The sequence below is a fragment of the Equus przewalskii genome, chromosome 15, assembly GCF_037783145.1.
Source record: "Equus przewalskii isolate Varuska chromosome 15, EquPr2, whole genome shotgun sequence".
In the NCBI taxonomy this organism is placed as follows: domain Eukaryota; kingdom Metazoa; phylum Chordata; class Mammalia; order Perissodactyla; family Equidae; genus Equus; species Equus przewalskii.
In genome coordinates this window covers 34885296-34906680 of record NC_091845.1, presented here as the reverse complement: position 1 = coordinate 34906680, position 21385 = coordinate 34885296, and the positions used below count along the sequence as shown (strand labels likewise).

The window sequence follows — 21385 nt, the reverse complement described above, 5'->3', positions numbered from 1 at the left end:
TATAATTACAGCAGAAATACTCAAGTATCCTCCAATAAGCAATTGAGTGAATTAATTAATGTTCTCCCATTTCTTCTCCCATCAGTAAAACACTTTCTCTGGTTTCTAGAGCATGCTGAATTCCCACAGCTAGCAAATTTCCCCTGATACTCAAAAGGCCATGGTCCTACATGCACTGATTGGCTAAATGTTAAAAGAAGGTGTTTGATGTATTATTTTAAAAATGATTCCTTGCTCTAATCCTTTTTGGCTAACCAACCAACTGCACATCGTGATCATATCAGAGATCAAGGCGCACATGCAGTCAATCAATTCCATCCCCTATGGAATGGGGTGGGTTATAAATGGGGTGCCCATCCATTCTGGGTTGCCAAGGATAGACCCGCTTTACAGTGGTAGTCCCTATATATCAATAAAAAGACCCCTTCCCAAAAGGGATCCAGTTTGGATGATAAATTGCATGGTCATCCTAGTTATAAATCACTTAATCAAACTGAACCTATACCCTTTGATTTTTGTGAGCCATTATGAGATCAGAGGAGGGACTTTCAAGCATCAGTCCCTGCCACTCAGGACTTAGTGTGCCCCAGCTATTGAAGGTCCATAAACTCAATCATTTGGTCTCAATTGATTTGGCCCAACTGCTATTGTTCAACAAGCCAAAGAAGTAGTTGATAAAAGAACTTGTAGGGTGAATGAGGTCTGGTGGAAAGGTGGCTGGTGCCTCCTTGTTAATAGTTCTTGATGAGCATTACTGGAAGCTGGCATTATTCCTAGTGTGTATCACGCTCTTTGGGAGCTCTTTGAACTTCTGGTGGGTACAGTCCAGGGGAGTTTACGACCTGTAGATCTTCACATGAAACTGGGCATCAAAAGCAAATTCTTATAATGTTCTAGCCATGTGAACCCAGTTCCCTGGTGCCATATCCATCAAAACCATCTCGGCACGAAATTGGCTTTCTTCCTGCAGCTCTGTGAGAGGGCGGACCTTCCGTGCACTTTACTTGTAGAGAACATCGTCTGCTGATTTGAGCGTCTTTCTGAACTTTCTCAAACCTACTTCTGATTCCTACTTACATGCTCCCAGGGGTGTAGAGTTAGAAATGCCCTTAGTTACGTGACCACATCTACCTTTTCATAGTCTTGGGGCTAAATGGCTTCAGGAGTTTGTCAGTTTCAGAGCAGGAAGACATATGGAGGATTTTATTAAAGAATAAAACCACAGTTTTCATTATACAAGGAATGTGTTCATATGTCACCTGCCATCCCATGCACTGGTCTGGACACTGCTAAGGTTCTGGTGTGAGTTACCCCGGAGGGAAACTGTGGGAGGAGATGGTGAGTGTTGCTGCTTTGAGCCATTGGAGCTGCATTTCTCCAGCCCTAGCCATTCATGGGCCACACTCATGACTACATCTGCTTCTGCCCAACACCTGTGTCATTGCTTAATGCTTCTCTTTAAATAGGCTACTCTTTATTTTTAGCTAAATAAATTAAGCCTTATTCTGAGCAATAATCTGAGCACCCATGGGTTCGACGTATCAGTTAAAATTTCTCTAACTACAAAAGTCTTTGTGTTCCACCAGGAATCATTTACCTAGGATGGCTTGTAGGGTGTGTGTGTGTGTGTGTGTGTGTTGGGAGGGGGTGAAGGCAGGGCATAAGCCCATTTCCATCCATTCCTTTCCTTCAAGAAAGAGGAAATTAAGATTTCTTTATTCCCATTGTCTGTTATAGCCCAGATCTCTGGCAGCAACATTCTGTTTGAAAAGGGGTGCTCCTCTCCTAGGAATTTAAAAGCACAGTAAGGCACAAAAGACCCTAATGCTAGACCTGGTCATTCTGATCTTCAGCCCAGGCCACGCATTAGACATCATTCCCTTCCTCGCCCTATTGCTTCCGGTGATGAAAACCAAGGCTCCTGGGCATCTCAGAGGATGACAAGACATCCTGGTACAGGGAGGAGATTATATCTACACCCCATGACCACGACCATCCCCGTCCTCGCCACCACTGTGTTGCCATTAAATCAATGACAGCACAGGCGTGAGTAGGATTTGCAGCTGGAGCGTGGAATGAAGGCATTCTTTGGTCCTCCTCAAGGCTCACCTCAAAGCTCCTTTCTGTTGGACCTTACCCTCCAGGTGGCTCACTTCCCTTCTTCCTCACTCAAAACTCACCTTGTCTTTCTCATCCACAAGCCGGTTTTTCAGGTTGGTACCACTGTGACAGCTCTTCAAAACAGTGCAGAATACAAATTCCTTTCCATGCCCCGCCCTCATGCCCCCCCAACCCCCCGCCTCTCTGGAAAAGCCGGATTCCAGACTGCATGTTGTCTCTTCAGTATAAATCTTATAGCAGAGGCAGGAGAGCCAGCTCTCAGCCTTTGGGTGTTGATAACACACAGCAAAGTTAAACTTGGCTCCATTTCCCTTTTGGAATGTCCGTAATCCACTTATCTCCCTGCGTGTGATTTCTGGGCCCACTGCAGTGGCGATGTGCCAGTCTGCTACCCCACTTCCTTGCCGGCAACCCTCTGCTCCCTCTCCCTCCTCGCTTTAGTGCCACCTTCCTTTGTTCAGCCCACAGCTCTGTCTTCACACCAGCAATATCCCTGACAGCTCCTTAATTGCTACACGCATTTGTACGTTCTCTGGCAATTATATTTCAGACCCTGTCAGGGTACCTGCTAGCCTCGAGGCTGTGTTTATATTAAATATCAATAAAAAGCTGATAGCATCAGCACAGATGGCAGGCTCACAAAATCGTATTTTACTGGGAGCCAGGCCTGTCGGAAGATGGAAGGAAGGCATGTTTAAATTTCTTTCTCTCTTCTGAAAGGTTGAAATGAGAGGAGACTTTCTGAGTGAGTATCAGGAATGGGTTCTTACTAAATGATGACAGCTATGTATTCTCTAACTAGGTGTTGTCCTTTATTGTGTGTGACTTGTCATAATATCAGTTTTCTGCAGAAACAGTTCTTTTATGTGGCCTCCCATGGAGCATAGGACAAGTCTTCAAATATCCTACATATTTTTAAGTGCTTATTGACTGAATGGGTAAGAGTTTACTTGGCTTTGCCTTGAGGGGGGAGTTTGGGACAGAGGCACAGGGCTAAGTGGCTCTGATCCCCACCTCGCCCTCCATCCCACATCCCCTCCACCGCCCTCCACTGAGGGACACCTTAGGTGAATAGACAAACTGGTCCCTCACTGGTTGTGTGATCTTTCCCTTGCCAGACCTTGGTCCCTCATCCTTCAGAAATAGTATGGGCCTTCCCAGGAGTTGGGAGAATGAAGGAGAATGAGGGGTGTAGGGCAGCTGGCACTGTGTGGGGGCATAGCAGGACCCAGCAAGAGGCCTCGCTGAAGATTGCCAACACCCAAATGTGGGTGGTCGAGGATTTCCTTTTCTTATCATTTCCATTCTTTCACGCTGCTTGTGAATAACTTGTGTTGATTGGAGACACACTGCAAGAATGGCTGGGAGGGATGAACGTTCTGAGGTTTGTTACAACAGAGAAATTGGTGTTAGCAAATCTGTGACAACCCAACTGTTTGGGAACAAACTCTTCCCTGTTGCCGACAATAGATTGTCCCATTTGTACGTGATCTAAGGAGCACGCCAGCCCCTCTTGGGCTAAGTCCTCCATGGTGCAGTACTCTGGAGTACTGTTCCCCAGGCTTTCTGCTGCTGGGGACTCACTGCTTGGATGCTGGGACGATGAAGAAGAGAGCTTCTACCTCTGGCATAAATGCCTGTCTTCAGAGTGCAAAACCTGGACTAACTCATGTTTGGTGAGCAGGTCCTCTCTAGATACCATGGGCTTCTCTCCCTCTGCCACCCTAGTGCAGGCCCTGTCATGTCCCCCTGAATGACTGTAGGAGCCACTAAACATTCCTTCCACCCTCACCACCTGCCCCCTCTTGGTTGCTCTCGAAATGGCAAAGGTGAGTACCTGCGCTCACTTCAAACCCTCCAGGGGCCTCCATTGCTCTTGAGATTGAGAGCAGATTGCAGACCGGGGTCTTCATGGCCCTGCTGGGTCCCTCCAGCCCTCTCCCACCCCAGCCTCCTTTTTGGAGGCTGCCTCTCTCTATTCCAGGCATTTGAACTTGCAGTTGGCACTGCCAGGACCAATCTTCCCCATCTCCTTTAATGCCTGTTCATTCTGCAGATTCCAGCTTGATCAATGCTGTGTTGGGAAGACTTCTCCAAGACCATGTTCCCTTACATCACATTCTGCCCCTTCTTATACTAATCACCACTGTAATTTTACACATAATTAGATAGTTACTGGATTCTCTGCTTCTACCGTGGACTTCATGCTCCATTGGGTTAGAGGGCATGTCTGGTTTTGCCCACTGCTTTATCCCAAAATCCTAGCACAGTTCCTGGAACACAGTAGGCATTCAGCAAATATTTTCTCAATGAATGAATAAATGCATACTACATCTAATACGGGTACTAAATGTATTAGAAAATATGACATGATTTATACCTTTTGAACAGATTGTCCAGTGGTAGTAGGAACAACTACAGTAAATGAAACAATAGAGGACAAGAAAGGAAGAACCTCAGTGAGATTGGCCGGGGTGCAGATAAGGTGGATGGTGGGAGCTGGAAGGGGAGTGTCTTTGAAAGGGGATCCTGGGCCAGATCAGACTGGCTTGGAGCCCAAGCTCCAAGGGTAGGGTGGAGCCTCTGCATGATGGGTTAGCAGGGACTACCAATGCTTCTGGAGCAGCGTGGGCCATCTGGCCGTGGTATTCAGCATGAATTTGAGAGCAGGACGCTGAGTTCCAGGGAGCTGCTGTGAGAGTTTTGTAAGGCTGGCGGTCTAGTGCCTGTTGGTGGGAAAAGGGTGACTCTGTGTTCACCCAATCTCCAATCCTGGCCAAGAGGAGTTTTATTCCCTTTCCAACTAGAGCAAACTTCAGGAAGTTGGTGCTCTGACTCTTCAGCTTTTTGTGAGAGACCTCCAGGAAGACTCAGTGGGGAAGTATCACAGAGCAAATGAGCTGTTTTGATTTAGTGAATGCCAGCTTCACTAAGATTTGTCAGATGCCATTTTAGAATCAGAAGCCCCTTGAGATGTGCTTATCTTTACGCTAGAATGTTTTATTCAAGATTTTACGCCTTGTAAATGTCCCCTCTGCATGCAGACCCCAAATCCAAATGCCGATGGTGATGAAATCGCCTCACTGGCGGCTTTGCAGCAGAGATCCTGAGGTGGACGCGTTAGGGACTCTTGCACAGGGGCTCTGCACTGGTCGGCAGCAGTACCTTATCTTTATCCACCATGTCCCCTTGAACTCACGCACATGTCTCGAGCATCAGGTGTAAAGATGCCATGTCAGGGCCCAAAGAAAGCGTGATCCCAGCTCCCCTCCCCAGGGACCACCCACTTCATTCATTTATTGGCAGTTGGGGGCAGACAACCTGCTCTGAGCCACATGTTACCTGGTGTCTAGACTGCGCCTCTGTGCCACCCCTTTTCTCCTCCCCCTACTTACTGTCTGGTAGGTAGTAAACAGAATTCAAGGCTTCCATTCAAGTCTTCTTCCATCTAATAGTTGGGACAAGGTGATGTATGTGGGCAACAGACTTCAATGCCCCGAGGACCTGTTTCCTCATCTGTAAAATGAGGCTAGGAAGAGTAGTTGTAAACTGCCTGGAAAGGGTCCTATATAGTGTGTGGCACATTGTAAGTGTTCCAGAAATGGCAATCCCTGCTGCTACCATCATCATGGTCATCATCATCATTATTAAAATCATCAAAATCATTATTTCGATTTCTATCCTGTAATTTTCTTCTTTATATCTCTGACAAAGACTTGGGATGGTTTATTCTAGGAGAATAAGGAGTGACAAGGAGGAAGAAATGCAGTTTTCACCACGAAATTTAAAATATGTTAAGGGAGGAGGACTATTTAAAATGGATATATTTAAGGTAATAAAAACAAACAAACAAGTTGAGTCATTGACGTGAAATCTCACTGCGGAATTGACCCTGAAGTCTAGCACACTGAAGTGATAGGCTGAGAGAGTTTGGAGGACCCTTTAGGACTTGCCAAACTGATAAGTATGTTTACTGAATATTTTGCTTCCCTGCTCCATCCAGAGTGGTTCAGCATCGGGCCATGAGTCCTCTTGGTCCCTCTGGTCCCAGGGCTGCCAGAAATTGGCTCCAGCTTTGGGAAAAGCAACATGCATTTGCTATCTAGCATATCACTAAGTTTAGAGGAAGGGTAAATATTTGGCAAGTAAACCCGTTTTATAATTCAACACACATTAAGGGCTATTTTCCAATACATATAAGTGCTTAATAATTAGCATCAAAACTATTCATTATTTAATCTATGATGTATTTAGAATGAATGGGAGAGATGTCATTTACTTGCTGAAATGGGAGACATGAAAACTATCCAGCCATTCTCCTCTTGAATGTGGTCCAACATGCATCGCTGAGGAGGACTCCTGTGTGGGTTCAGTGTCTCTCCGTGCCTGGTATAATTTCATAGGCAGGAGACACACACCTTCAAAGACCTTTAGAAAAGCCCAAGATCCTTCCTCTAGCCTTGTTCAAGGCAGGAAATACCTTTCTTACAAGCTCCACACTTCAAAAACCCAATTGAACCTGAACTCAGTCCCTTCCCTTCAAACAATGGTTTTTGAGTAACAGTAGTTTGTAATTTTATATTAGCCTATAATTGTTCATGTACACTCAGATTCTCTAGAAATGGACCCGTATTTTGTCGTAGAAAATGACGAGTTTAAATTAATACAGTGCTGCTAATTCACGGAGAGTAAATGATATTGAGAAGAAAGGTGGAGTGCCTATCGGATGACTTTGAGGTCTGGAGAGGAAACTCAAGTGCTAAGTCATCCATAAAGATCCTGATTGCTTGAAGGATGTGTCCTGGAAAGAGGGAACAGGCTGTGCTTGCTAGAGATCTCGGAAGAAAAGAAACTTGATTTTAGAACCGTGAATAAAAGTGTGATGGGCTTTGGCGCTGGTGGAGCACAGATTATGCCTCTTAGAAAATGCATGCTTGGCAGGAAGCTTCGCCAATCTGCTAAAGTCCTCAACGTGGCCTGCCCACCTCTCCAGGCCCATCTCATACCTCTCCCCCTTGCCTACAGGGCTCCAGCAACATTTCCCACCTTGCTGTTCCCCAAGACACCGGTTTCTTCCCGGCTCAGGGCTTTTGAACTTACTGTTCCCTCTGCCTAGAAAGCTCTTGTTGGCCAAGGCATTTTTGAGCTGACACTTTCTCGGCGTCCATCTCTCTTCTCAAAGTAGTCATCTTTGACCACCCAATTTGAGTAACTCCCCTTCCGCCTCTCTACATACAGTAACTCTCAAGCCTGCCATCCTTTTATTATTTTCTTTGTCGCACCCATTTCTATTTGGATTCTCATTTATTTATCCATTGTCTTGCCCCTTCTCAGACTGCAATGTCAGCTTCATGGTTTGTCTGGTGCACTGCTGAATGCCTGATACAATAGGTGCTCAATAAATATTCATTGAAGGAACAAATGAATGAGGAGTCATTGAGAGTGTTGTGCCCTGACAATTTGAGGCAGGGAGGAGGAGACTTAGGTGAAGCCTCCCCTGGAGAGTCTTAGGACAGCTGAACTGCCCTGGGTGGGATTTGGGGGCCCACCACAGAGCTGCGCCTCGTGACATACCCGCTAACGGTTATGGAGCCCGCCCCCTGCTGAGCGCCCTGCATGCCCTGTTTCAGCAGCCTTTGAGGGAGGGCTGTGCCATCTGCCTTCTACAGATGAGGACCCTGGGGCTCAGGGAAGCTAAGTCACAAGCCCAAGGCCATTAGCTAACAAGTGCCAAGTGAGGTCTCAGACCTGGGACATCACCTCCAAAGCCCGAGTTCCAGGCTGTGCGCCGCACTCTTGGTGTGCTACCCAGCAACACTCGCTGCAGAGGACAGGGATGACAGTGGGGAACTCTTCTTGGGGACTTATTTATCCATTTACTAATGCACAGAGTAAACAACGGTCCGTATTTATGGAGCATTTTGTATGTGCCATTTGCTCTGCTAAGTGCTTCCATCTCTTAATTTGCCTGAACCCCAGGGGCTGATCATCTCAGGGAGGACTCAGGAGAGTGGGACTCGTGCCTCAAGTATGATGACAAGGGGGCTACTCATTCACAGAGACAGAACTAAAATGGCAAGGTGTGTGAGTGTGTGTAGGAGGGGTGTGCAAGCTGTAACACCAGGTGACCCCCATGTAGCAAAGTGCATGCCTAGGGGAAAGCACAGGTGATAGGGGTTACTTGGGCAGGAATAAGAGAAGGAAACCACAAATGTGATTTTGCTATGGGTTCTAGGATAAGTTACAAAGACAGAGCTGGGATGTGCAGCACTTTTCAGATACAAATTGCAAATTGATCTCAAAGGTGGTGTGGGACACTTACTCTCTAAACATCTGCTAGTAGTCTGTTTTCTAAAAGTCGCACATCTGATAAATTTTTGACTGGCATCGGATGTAACAATCTCTCAGACGGTAGTGGATAAACCTCATTGGCTGTAATACTGCCACCACAGGCCCGTGAAAAGATGTTCGATGTCACTAATTATTAGGGAAATACAAATCGAAACCACAATGAGCTATCATTTCACACCCATTGAATGGCTATTATCAAAAAGACAAGAAATAACAAGTATTGGAGAGGATGTGGAGAAAAGAGAACCCTTATACACTGTTGATGGGAATGCAAATTGGTGTGGCCACTATGGAAAACAGTATGGAGATTTCCCCCCAAATTAAAAATAGAACTACCATATGATCCAGCAATTCCACTTCTGGGTATTTATCCAAAGGAAAGGAAATGACTATTTCAAAAAGATATCTGCACTCCCATGTTATTGCAGCACTATTTACAATAGCCAAGGTGTGGAAACAACCTAAGTGTCCATCGACGGATGAATGGATAAAGAAAATGTGCCATATACAATGGCATATCATTCAACCATAAAAAAGAAGGAAATTTTGCCATTTGTGACAACATGCATGTAACTTGAAGGCATTACGCTAAGAAAAAAGAGAAAGACAAATACTATATGATATCTCTTATATATGGAATCTAAAAAAGAACCAAAACCCAGACTCATAGGTACAGAAAACAGATTGATGGTTCCCAGAGGTGGAAGTGAGGGATGGGCAAAATGGGTAAAGAGGGTCAATTGCATGGTGACTGATAGAAACTAGATTTTAGTGATGAGCACGCTGTAGTGTATACAGAAGTTGGATTATAATTACGCATGAAACTCATATAATGTTATAAACCAGTCTTAGCTCAATTAAAAAAAGGAAGATAGAGAAAATAGAAAACATAAAGAACTTCTATTCCTGGATTTTGTATTGACCAATATGAATAACAAGTTGATGTGGAATGGACAGGAACATTGGGGAAAATGACTGTGTTATGTGCAGTTTACTTTATCGAGCAGAGAAGGCTGATTATTGACACATACACTAGACATTAAGGAAAATGATTTGAATCCAGTTTGGTGCATTACAGGTAGGACCCATTGACAGAGGTCATGAAGAATGGCAAGCTCATAAAATTATGATGCAGATGTGAAAATCTAAATTGTTCCCATAAAGAAGAAAGGGGAGAAGGCCTTTAAACCTCTTTCACCGGGTAAAAAGCCTACACTTATTAAACTTAGATTTCAAAAAGGATACTTACAAACCATGAAATATGGGTGTGTTGTATAGGATAATTAAGAAAGTACATGTGCGTTCATTGAGTTGAATAGTGGCTTCCAACACATCCTTTGAATGTGACCTCATTTGGAAATAGGGTCTTTGCGGATTTAATTAAGTTAAAGATTTTTGAGATGAGATCATCTTGAATTTAGGGTGGACCCTAAATCCAATGACTGATTTCCTTAAAGAAAAGGGAGACGGAGATTTGACACAGAGACACACAGAGGGGAAAGGCCATGTGGAGATGGAGGCAGAAATCAGAGTGAGGCATCTATGAGGCAGGAACAACTAGGATTGCTGGTGACCACAGAAGCTAGAAGCATGGAACAGATTCTTCCTTAGGGCCTCCAGAAGGAGCCACTCCTGCCAACACCTTCATTTTGGACTTTTAGCCTCTGGAATAAATTTCTGTTGTTCTAAGCCACCTGGTTTGTGGTGTTTTGTTGCAGCAGCCACAGGAAGCTAATACAGTACATTAAACCCCTGTGAAGATTAAGGGTGGAGGTGGAAACCAAAGGTCAGGTTCATCTAAAACTCTTGAAGAATCCTAAAAGAAGCAAAAGGGGCTTTTAAAAAATCTTGAAACAAAATACAAATAAGCAAAAAAGTAAGCCTGCTGCTTAGGAGGATGCTGTCATTTTCATAAGTGACCAAAAGAAAGAATATCTGCTCAGCAGCCGTAGAGGGAACATCAGGCTGGGGTGCTGGTCCGTACCCCAACACAGAGTTCACCTCCTCTCAGTAGATAGTGGAAGGGGTTGGGGACCTGGGTACATAGGTGCAATGGCAAGCACTGACCATTTGGGCTACTTCACTTCCGCTCTCTGACAATGATACTGGGAAAACCATTCTTAACTTGTCTTTTTTTACCTAAATATTTATATGAAGGCCCCACATAATAATATCACCATTTTCCTGGGTGTTTCTTTCCATCTCTTAGATGGCTGCAACAATGGACAATGAGTCAAGATTTTCCTTTTCATTAAAATTGCTTGCAAAATCAATACACTGTGGTTATTTTACAAGCCAGAGGGAGTATTTCAAATAATTGATCAAATGGGTGTGTGACATAACCCCCCCCCCATTTTAACCAGACCTTATTTTTAAGTGATTCTGCTTCCCTTGTTCACCATGCCCTACAAAAATTGAAGCCCCCTTTTCTTGAAGAGACATAATTTCAGAGATTTGGTTTCGAAATGAAGTGGATGAAATGATCCTCAGACACCACAAGTCTTTTGGATTTCTGAGGATGATCACAGTTTTCCAGGGGGGCAATCTTAGGTTTCCAGGACCACCTGGAGGCATGGGCAGCCTTTTCCTACGCCCAAAGAAACCACACTCAAGACGAATTGTCTAACTGGAAACTGTTTGACTCCTTAACATGTTGAGACAGTGAGCTAGTGAAATGGAATTTTTGCTTCTAATTGTGGAAGGTTTTTATATGACGCCAACATAATTGAGGCCATTGATGGAGGAAGCAAGAATCATGGATTTTTCAGTGTCATTATTGTATTTGCATCTTTGTGGATTAATTTAAGTGGGTTTTGCAGCAGGGAGTGAGTCACAATAATTATTGTCAAGCTTGGACAGGAACAATAAAGGGCTCCATTTTCCAGGATTGTGAAGATAATGTCTTTCTCCAAATTACTTTGTGGTAAAAGATTGAATTGGTCATTTTTGCTCTTCTAGCCTATGATGTAGTTTATTATAGTTTATAAGAGTTAGAGCATCTACCCCTGAGATGAGAGTCAGAATCGCAATTGCCTGTTGAATTCAAGTGATCTGGAAAAATAAGGCAGGCCGAAGGTAAGACAGTAAGACAAGATGCTGTGTCTGCCTGCTGGGTTCAGAGCCATTTCATAGGCTTAGACCTTTCCAGATGAGCATCTTGCTGGCAAAGGGCAGGCAGCTGTGGAAGAGGGATGGGGCATGCTGGTACCAATAGTGTTTCCTTATCAGTGTACCTAATTTACGTGAACATTTCTAGCATTATTTTGCTCATTGGCTTGCTGTAAGACCTGAGGACTGGAGTGACCAAATCTGGCCGCATCCCCCAATCTGTGTAGTATGGAGGAATCTTTGGAATAAGGGTGTCACGGTGGGATTGCTGTGACTTGGCATCCCACAGGGAATTCTGGTGAGGGAGTGGGACTTCAGGCCAGCTCCATTGATGGCTTTGTGAATGCCTTTTGCCATTAGTCCTTTTCTGTCAATTTGTTTAACCTTCCAAACAGCTTTTAAGGTGGGTACTATTATGCCTGTTTTACAAATAAGGAAACCACAGATCAGAGGCTTTGCCACTTACTAGTTGGGTGCTTTTAGGAAAGAACGTAAGTTCCTGGTGTTCAGTTTCTCCTTGTGTAGCATAGAGGAGAGCGGTGGCACCTGCCTTGGAGCGCTGTGGTAGCGGGGATAGGAGATAAGATAAGCACAGTGCGTGTACCACAGGAAGGACTCAAATGTTTCTCCTCCTCTTCCTAGTTATTAATGTGCTCATCCTATTCTCATTCTCACTCTCATCATACTGGGACTGGACAACTATCTCCCCTCTTAGAACGGATGTTGTTTAATGTGGCATCATTTGGAAACAGGAGCTTCACAGGTTAAAAAAACAAAAAGTAAACAGTCACAGAGCACCTCAGTGATCCACCTTGCTTCAACCAGTCTGCGAGAAATACTTATTTATTCTCCCTCTTTGTCTTTACCCTTAATTCTTATCTATAGACAGAAGCCAAGGGCTCATCTTTAGGCTGCCAAGGGTGAGGAAAAGAGATTTTTCTCATGGGATAGCAGGGCAGAAGAGTAGATGGTTGTCTGGAATCTGGAGAACAATCTTTGTTTTATCCATCGATCCATCCATCCATCTCTTCATCCATCCATGAATTTTTGGAGTTTCTGCCATGTGTTGGCCAAAGAGGTTCAACAGAAGACCAAAGTGAGGTGGTTCCTGTCCTCTTGGAGCTCACACTCTACTGAATGAAAGAAGAAGAGAGGTTTAGTTACGTAATTCCAATTTATTTATTCTTTTTTTTTAAAAAAAAAGCAAACTTCTAAGTCGGAGATGGAGAGAATTGGAATAAGGCTATGTTGGCTGAGGTGACTGCGGTGAGAGAAAACACATTTTTCCTGTTTTTAATGCTGAGTTCTGACTCAGGATGGGGAAAAGTGGAAAATAATGCTAAGGGGGTTGGCCCCGTGGCCGAGTGGTTGGGTTTGCGTGCTCTGCTTTGGCGGCCCAGGGTTTCGCTGGTTCAGGTTCTGGGCACAGACATGGCACTGCTCATCAGGCCATGCTGAGACGGCGTCCCACATAACATATACAACTAGAATATACAACTATGTACTGGGGGGCTTTGGGGAGAATAAGAAGAAGAAGAAGAAGAAGAAGAAGAAGAAGAAGAAGAAGAAGAAAGAAGATTGGCAACAGATGTTAGCTCAGGTGCCAATCTTTAAAAAAAATAATAATAATGCTAAGAAGGTCTCTCTTTGCTTTCTCAAGAACTATGAGCTATATGAGATTGAAAGTAACAAATAAAGGGATGTGGCTTTTAAGTAAGGAGCCATCAATAGAGGGGTCTGGGTAGCTTGGAGGGTTCGGGCAGGATGGGGAAGCCCTAATGTATGGAATTCCCAGGAGCTAAACATTTGGGGAGCTGTAACTTTCTTCACAGCTTCCTGCAAGATGGACCTCATGCTGATATCTGTCAGCTATGTGAGATGCCAGTGGGGTTCTATTTTACTTTGCTTTGTAACATTCCTCTTCTTTGCTTTTTTTCAGACCCAGCAATTGTCAATGGGGTTTATTGGTCCGAATCTCTAAACAAAGTCTTTGTAGATAATTTTGACCGTGACCCGTCTCTCATCTGGCAGTACTTTGGAAGTGCAAAGGGCTTTTTTAGGCAGTATCCAGGTGAGTACCCCTGCCTTGAGAATTATGACTCAGATGAATGATCCTGTGGTATTTTCCTTTAAGGTTCAGGGTTAAAATTTTTCTGTCTTCACTTAGGAGAAATTGAAAGGTTAATTCCAAATCTATTAAGTCTATTGTCAGGATGCAGGATGGGAATGATGGTCTGGCATCTGCATGCATATGCACACACACCCACACACACAAGGCATTTGGACCTGCATGTGGTTTCAGCATCTTTCTCAACAGAGTAATTCATAGAGCTGTCACCAGAAGTGAGGAATGGGGGTGTGAAACATACCATATTTAATCTTTCTGGGTAAGAGTGTGCTTTTATTACTGTTACTACTACTCTTATTACTATTACTGTTATTATAATTGTTGCTATTATTATTGCGGAAAGCAGCAAGTCCTAAGTGGGCAGAATTAAATTCTGACTGGAAAGTGTAAGAAATGGAAAATCTGAACTTGGGTTTCCCCACTCCAGAGTTGACTGCCCTTGGGGAAGAGGTTGAAATGGCCAAGGCACTGCTGATGTCAGTAACCCATCTTTACGGGCCACCAGCAGCACCTCAAATGGTGCATTTGTCAGAGTTTGTCCACCATTCGTTTGGAACAGGTGTTCCTTCTGGGGCCTTCTTAGGCCTCTGCTTTGCAATAGGAATTTAATTCTGGCTTGGTTTGAATTTTAATTAAAAAGGGAAGTTTTAATTTTGCTTACAAGTTGTGAAAACAGGACTAGAGGCTGCAATTGTGCCAACAACACAGCTGTAGAAATTAACAAGCTCAACCTAAAAGAAGGAAAAAATGCCCTGCATAATCTTGGAGCAATTAAGTGGAGTCTTTTATGTTTTCATTAAGTAAGACTAGGCACCTGATGTCTTCCCACTTTGAGGCACAGAGACTGCCAACCTCCGCCTTGAGGAGCTGTTTGCCCTGCACACAGCATCTGTCCCCTGAGCCTTGCCTGCTGAGTGTCTGCTTTGCCAGATTATTCAGCATTTCCCGAGAGCCATGTTCAGCAGGGCATGCACGGTTCCTCCTGAAGCTCAGAGAAATTTAAACAATAAGCATCCTATTAAAGATAACGTTATAATAAACAGTGGTCTGTTAAAGTTCCAGTGTCACCAAATTGTAATCTGCTTTGATACACTCAACAGAGAGTAAATGTAACACAGATGTTGCTGAAAATAGAGCATGGTGGGGGGCTGATCCGTTGAAGAAGCCACAAGGAAGGACATCTTACCATCTCACCATGTGGCATTTGGATGAAGGTGGAGCAGTTAAGAAGAAACCACAGATCATCTGTCGTCTCTACCAGCAGGAAGACCTCAAAACTATGGTCATGAGGAAATTTGAAAATGAAAGTGTATTAGTCATCTTGTGCTGCCGTAACAAAACCCCATAACCTGAGTGATTTAAACAACAGACATTTATTTCTCATAGTTCTGGAGGCTGGGAAGTGCAAGATCACAGTGCCTGCGGATTCAGTTCTTGTTGAGAGCCCTCTTTCTGGCTTGCATGTAGCCACTTTCTCCCTGCGTCCTCACGTGGAAGAGAGAGGAAGCTCTGGTGATTCTTACTTTTCCTCGAAGGACACTAATCCCATCATGGAGGCTTCACCCTGGGACCTCATCTAAATCTAATTACCTCCCAAAGGCCCCACCTCTTACTACCGTCACATAGCGGGTTAGGGCTTCAACATAGGAATTTTGGGGGGACATGAACATTCAGTCCATAACAAAAGGGAATCCTCAGAAAGGGTTTATGTAATAGGGGAGATTAATTACCTACAAGGTTTTTATCCATCAGAGCAGTTGACTTGGAAATGCTTACAGTTCTTTTATGACATTTGTGGCAGAATTTTGACTCTAAAATGTCGACATCTTTTCTTTGTTAATAAAGATGTGGGTCACTCCTGCAAAGGGGTTTCACTGCCCTGAAAAATGTCACGTGGTCACTCAGTGCTTGGTTCTGAAGGGAGAGCACATCTCTTGTCTCCTGGACATAAAATGATTATTGGAAGAATGATCCATGGGCATTTTTTGCCAGGATGTTTTTCTTTTCAGGATGCCTCTTTCCATGTTTAGAGTGGCAAAATAGTATAAATCAGCGGTAGGTGTGCATGTTCTTAAGCAGAAGGGATGTTTCTTCGTTCTTACATGCGTGTATCCAGTTCTTTGTTCCAAACACTGGGAGAGGTCCTGAGGATAAAATGGTGAGCTAGACAGAAAAGGTCTCTGCCCTTGTGAGGCTCCCTCTTATGGGCAAATGCATTCATCAGGGATTTTGCTTGTAGGTGACAGAAACCCCGTTCCAACCAGCTCCAGCCAGGAACACTTTTATTGGCTCATGTCACTTGAAGTCTAGGGAGTGTGCTCTTTTGAGATACAAGCTGGATTCCAGTAGTCAGCAATGTCATTTGGATTTTGAATCTTTCCTTCCATCTCTTATCTCCACCTTTCTCTATTCTGACCTTGTTTCACTGGCAGGTAATGTCGTGATGGGGAATATGGCTGAGGGTTTGCATAATTATTTTTCAGTTATAGTCCCAGGAGAAGACAGAGCATCTGTTTCAAAGCTTAGATGAAAGTCCAAGGGTTAGCCTGGTCTGGATCACATGCCCACATGCTGAAGCCAGGGGGACTGGATAGTGGGTAGGGCCAGCCATCTGATACCATGGGCATTAGTCAGAATTACTGTGGCCTTGCCTGACATGGATCCCCAAAGGAATGGGATGACTGCCATTCGGAGAGAGACAGGTGAACAGGCCATTGTGGTGCAGGTATGGGGGAAATAGAAGGAGCAGGGGGCTCATGGAAGAGAAACACCAATCCCAACTTCTGGAGGTGGGAGGAAAGACTTACTGGAAGGAGAATTTTAGTCAGTGTTAGCCTAGTAGCATATCTGTGATGATGTTGTCTCTTCCTGTGTAGATTCACAGAGGTCTCCACAAGTTCAGCTTATATCCTGTAGACATGTGGCAACGCTTTTGCTGTGCTATCCAGGAGAACTTTCTGCGATGATGGAAATGTTCTGTATCTACGATGTCGAATATGGCAGCCACTGACCACATGTGGCTATTGAGCACTTGAAATGTGCCTAGTGAGCCTGAGGCACTAAAATTTGAATTTGAATTAATTTAAATTTCAAATGAAATAGCCACATGTGGCCAGTAGTTATCATGCCAAACAGTCTAACTCTATAGGCAAAGACTTTTGTGATCTGATACCCAGTTTTCAAGGTACTGGTCTTACCTTTTAATGCCTGCATTGCAAAAGGATCTCACTAAACGAGAACTTCAGTTAGGCTCTTCTGAACAATAACAACAACAATGACAATAATAACAGCAACAAAATGCTAATAAAGGGCCTTTGAGCTCTGCAGGATTGGTTTCTTAAGCCTCATGGAAGCTCTGTTTATTTCAGTTTCATCCTTGGGAGCCTTTGGGAGTGCTGTGAATATTAACATTCATGCTGATGATAGTGATAGTGACCTCTGTCTGTTGAGCACTGTGCTGGGTGCTTATATAAGCATTGTCTGATCTAATCTTCACAATGATTCTGTGAGCTGGAGCTACCATAATCCCCATTTTACAAATGAGGAAACAGGCTGAGAGATTAACTGACTAACCCAAATCACACCAGCAGGGTAGAAGGGAGCTGGTGATGGTGTTAATACTTCAACCACCTCTTTCTCCTTTTCTTCTCTTAGTGGTTGTTGCCCTATAAAATATGAACTTGGACCTGCAATCCTGAGCCATTAGGCTTTCAATCCCTGTCTCCTTTACTAGGATACCTGCCCCAGGAGGACAGAGACATTTGTTTTATCCATCATTCTGTCACCAGCACCAAGAATAACACATTGTAGGTACTGAGTATGTATTTGTTGAATGGATGAATCACTCAGTGGCTCAGAGGCCACCAGCTCAGTTGTCCCTCATCACACTGGTAGTAGCAGCTCTCCCTCAGAAACAATAGAGCTACTGCCTCTCTGGGAAGCTGGTCACTGGCTGCAATCCAGTGACACTAAGGGACCAAGCAGGAACTGCAATAAGTACAGTATAGAGCCATGGTCCCTTTCTTGTCTCCATAGCTCCCTGTCCTCCAAGTCCTCCTAAGCCCCTGCCTTTTCTATCCCAATGTCCACCAAGTCCTGGACTCTGGATGCTCCCTTCTGTTGGCCACCTCTGTATGGTTAGTAGGGTTTTCACGCTCATCATCTCCCAGGAGGCAGAGAATCATATCCTCACAGTGAGCCTTTTTCTTGGGAGCCTCATCCAATTCATGATTTTATAATCCTGAGTGGGACCCAATTTCCACCTGGTTGGGGCCATCGGTGCTGATCCATCCTCCCTGTTCTGACCAATTCTTACCTTTATCCAAAATGAAATGGCTAGCTGACATTCCTCTGGAGCTAACTGTCCTTAACTATAAAGAGAAAACTGTCTATATGTCAAAGACAGACTAATATCTAATCAAACATAAGACACCAATTAAATTTATTCATGATGGTAAGAAGCTCGGTTCCTTCCCCAGCATCAAACACTCACCATTTCAGAACCTCATCTCTGGGAGCTTGTTCCAGTAGGAGTCATGATGATCACAAAAAGAAGTGACTGACTTATCCTTCTGCCACAATTTCTATGCCATAGGAAGGTGAATGCTGGTTCACTGTACAGCCGTGAGGAGGGAGACAGATGGCTAAGTAAAGAGCACTCTGCAAGTTTGGACTCATACAAGCCGTAGAATAGTCATCCATCAAGTGTAGGTTCTGTGCACAGCATTACTCTGTGTTTATTCTCTTGCCCATCTTCCTCACCAGGCTCAGGTTTAGCTATATTACGGTAAAGTATGGCTGATATTGGAGTTCTCTTCCTTGGCCAGCTCAACAGGACCACCCCAATAAAAATGATCATGGAAAACCATAGTTTGTAATTTTCATAGCAACTCTCTTGTTACATACTCATTTGTCATGGTGAATGATTTCTCAAGAGGTTGCTAAGGGAGATGGCCTTTGGTTGAATGAAGGAGCTTTTGTCTGGATGAACGCATAGCCAATGTCTCAGAAGACAATTTAAAGCCAAATTTGATGACAACTCAACTCACGTTAGAAACTAGCATTTCATTATAAACCAGCTATTTTAGATCTAAAGTTATGTTGGAAGGTATTTATTTAAACTTTAGATTATGCGCCAAGTGAAAAATATTTTTTGAGAAAGGAATTGGGCAGAACTTATCTAGTTAGGGATAAACCAACATCTGGTACTTCTTGATTTTCCTCCTTTTCTTTTTACATGTTTCTAGACTTTTTGCTCTCTAATAGGGAAGAGAAATCCCATGTCCAATGGATAATTAGTGTCTTTTCAGGTGGTGCGTTGTAGAGATGGCTTGGATGCCATTGGCAGTGCCAGGGAAGTTGTATGAAAAAGACTAGGCACCAAATGGAGAAGAGAAGCAGTGGGCTAAGATACTTTTTTGTTGAGGTGGATATTTTGCAAAGGGAGATTGGAGCCAAGCAGAAATAAATACAGAGGGCAAAAAGATATTTGGATTTTTATTGTGCTATTTGTTATAGTCCTTCATAGTTCTATTAAACAGTCTTAAACCTCTTTGCCCCATGGAATTATGTTGGCAGCATGTGCATTGACTTTCAGACAATGTTCTCTTAGGCTCTGCTCTATTGACCCTACTATTCATTTTTGTGTACTAAAGGAGAACATGAAGTCATATGTTGTCTTAGATGAAATTAATTTTTTTCCAGTATTAGTTTGTAGTGCCTTTGGGAGAGAAACCATGGGAAACAGAAACATTGCACAATATTTTAAATTCAATCAGATTTGAACATTTGAATTTGCAGTAGAGATTTTGACATTATTTTCAGTTTCACCTAGTGATATGCTGACTCTTCTAGAGACTGTCCCCTGAAAGCTGAGGAAGGCAGGCTAGCAATCACTGATGCTGGTAATGAAGCCTAGAGTGCCTCAGAGAGAAGGCTGAATGGCAGCTAAGTCTGCTGTGAACTGCATCATTCCTCTTGTCTTGAGATTCACGCCCCAGCCAGCCTGGGGGACAACAAGGCCTATTGGCACTTCCAGAAATTATATGGCTCATGGGGGTGTTTCTTGGTTAAGTGACAGTTCCCTGGATCTCAAAGACTTAAGATAAGCCAACTATGACTTCTCTGGGATTTGAAGTTATTTAAAGAGGTTCAAAGTATCTGTGTGTACCAAAATTATATAATAAAAAGTTTATTTATCCTAGGAGAGATAGCACCATCTGGGACAGAGTTTCCTGAATTTAGTCTCCTAAGACGTTTTGTTATGAGATTCTTAGGGGAGGAAGGGCTCAGTGGTCAAATTAGTTTGGTAAATGTGCCTCTGCTGTCCCCATCACAGAGATTCAGGATGCTCTTAAGCAGCTTAAAGGCCTTCAGAGGTTCCTCCCATGGCACAGAAACCAGTTTTACTTTCATCCACTTCACTCATGGTAACATCCCATAGAACTTCTCGTGGGACACCCTCATGGAACTGCCTGTGCAAGGAAGAGAATAATGGCATGGGATTTGGGAGATCAAGTCCTAGTCCTAATTGGAAATCTCAGGAAAACTCTGTTGAACTCTAAGAACCTTGGAATCCTTGCTGTGAAATGAAGATTTGGACCTAAACGTCAGATTTGAGCAAGATGATCTGACCCCCCCCCCAAGGCCCATTGAGCCCTGACTTCGAGTCAAGATGTCACTTTTATCGTTACATCCAGTGCAGCTGTGTCTAGAACTGCCCAAGGTACTGTCTTCAGCCCCACTCAGTGCACCTCACGTCTTAACCAGGAAGAGCCTGGGCCTCAGAGTTCCTGCTGCCACCCAGGCTCCTTTCCTCTAGCATACACATTCCCTATGCACAGCCACGTCAGCATTCCTTCCGTTCCTTGAACTTGACATGCTCTTCTCAGCCTCAGAACCTTTGCGAATGTTGTTCTCTCTGCCTGAGGTATTCTTCACCCTGTGGCCACCCTTGACTTTTGTTTGATAAGTGCTACCCATATGTAGTGGATTGAATAGTGTACCCCCAAAATTCATATCCACCTGGAACCTCAGAATGTGACCTTACTTGGAAATAGGGCCTTTGCAGACGTAATTAAGTTGGGATGAGATCATATTGGATTAGGATGGGCCCCAAATCCAATATGACAGGTGTCTTTTTAAGAGGAGAGGACACACAGACACGGAGGGAAGACAGCTCCGTGACGGTGGAGGAAGAGACTGGAGTGATACAGCTACAAATCAAGGAACACCAAGGATCGCTGGAAGCTAAGAAAAGGCAAGGAAATAGAACATTTAGAGGGAGCATGGTCCTGCAGACACCTTGATTTTGGACTTCTATCCTCCAGAGCCTTGAGAGAATACATTTCTTTTAAGCCACCCAATTTGTAGGACTTTGTTACATCAGCCCTGGAAAACTAATATACCATCGCTCAGCTCTCAGCTTAAAGAAGATGCTTCCTTCACCTTAGGGATTAGAATCGCCTTTTATATACTAACATAGCCTCAGGCACTTCTACTTCAAGAATCTCTGGTGCTTGTCATTTCTTATCTAATGTCAGCTTCCCTAGATGTGAGGCTTCATGAGGCCAGGCAGGAGCCAGACTCATCTTTCTCAGTCTCTATTGGATGTCTGCCAACTGGCAGAGTGCTCCAAGTTTGATGAAAATTGTGATTGGCAGGAAAAGGCTCTGGGGT

The 21385-nt window shown here is 44.0% G+C and overlaps 1 protein-coding gene across 4 annotated transcripts in view; it reads left to right on the top strand.

The window, feature by feature from the left end:
• Nucleotides 1-21385, top strand: part of CACNA2D3 (calcium voltage-gated channel auxiliary subunit alpha2delta 3) — an 832052-nt gene that overhangs the window by 364259 nt on the left and 446408 nt on the right. For all 4 annotated transcript variants that reach the window (XR_011526928.1, XM_070574989.1, XM_070574988.1 and 1 more), the window contains one exon: nt 13520-13651. Coding sequence is in view for 3 of the 4 variants with exons in the window: in XM_070574989.1 (XP_070431090.1) it covers nt 13520-13651 (132 nt within the window). In the remaining variant the exon portion in view is untranslated. The remainder of the gene's footprint in view (nt 1-13519; nt 13652-21385) is intronic.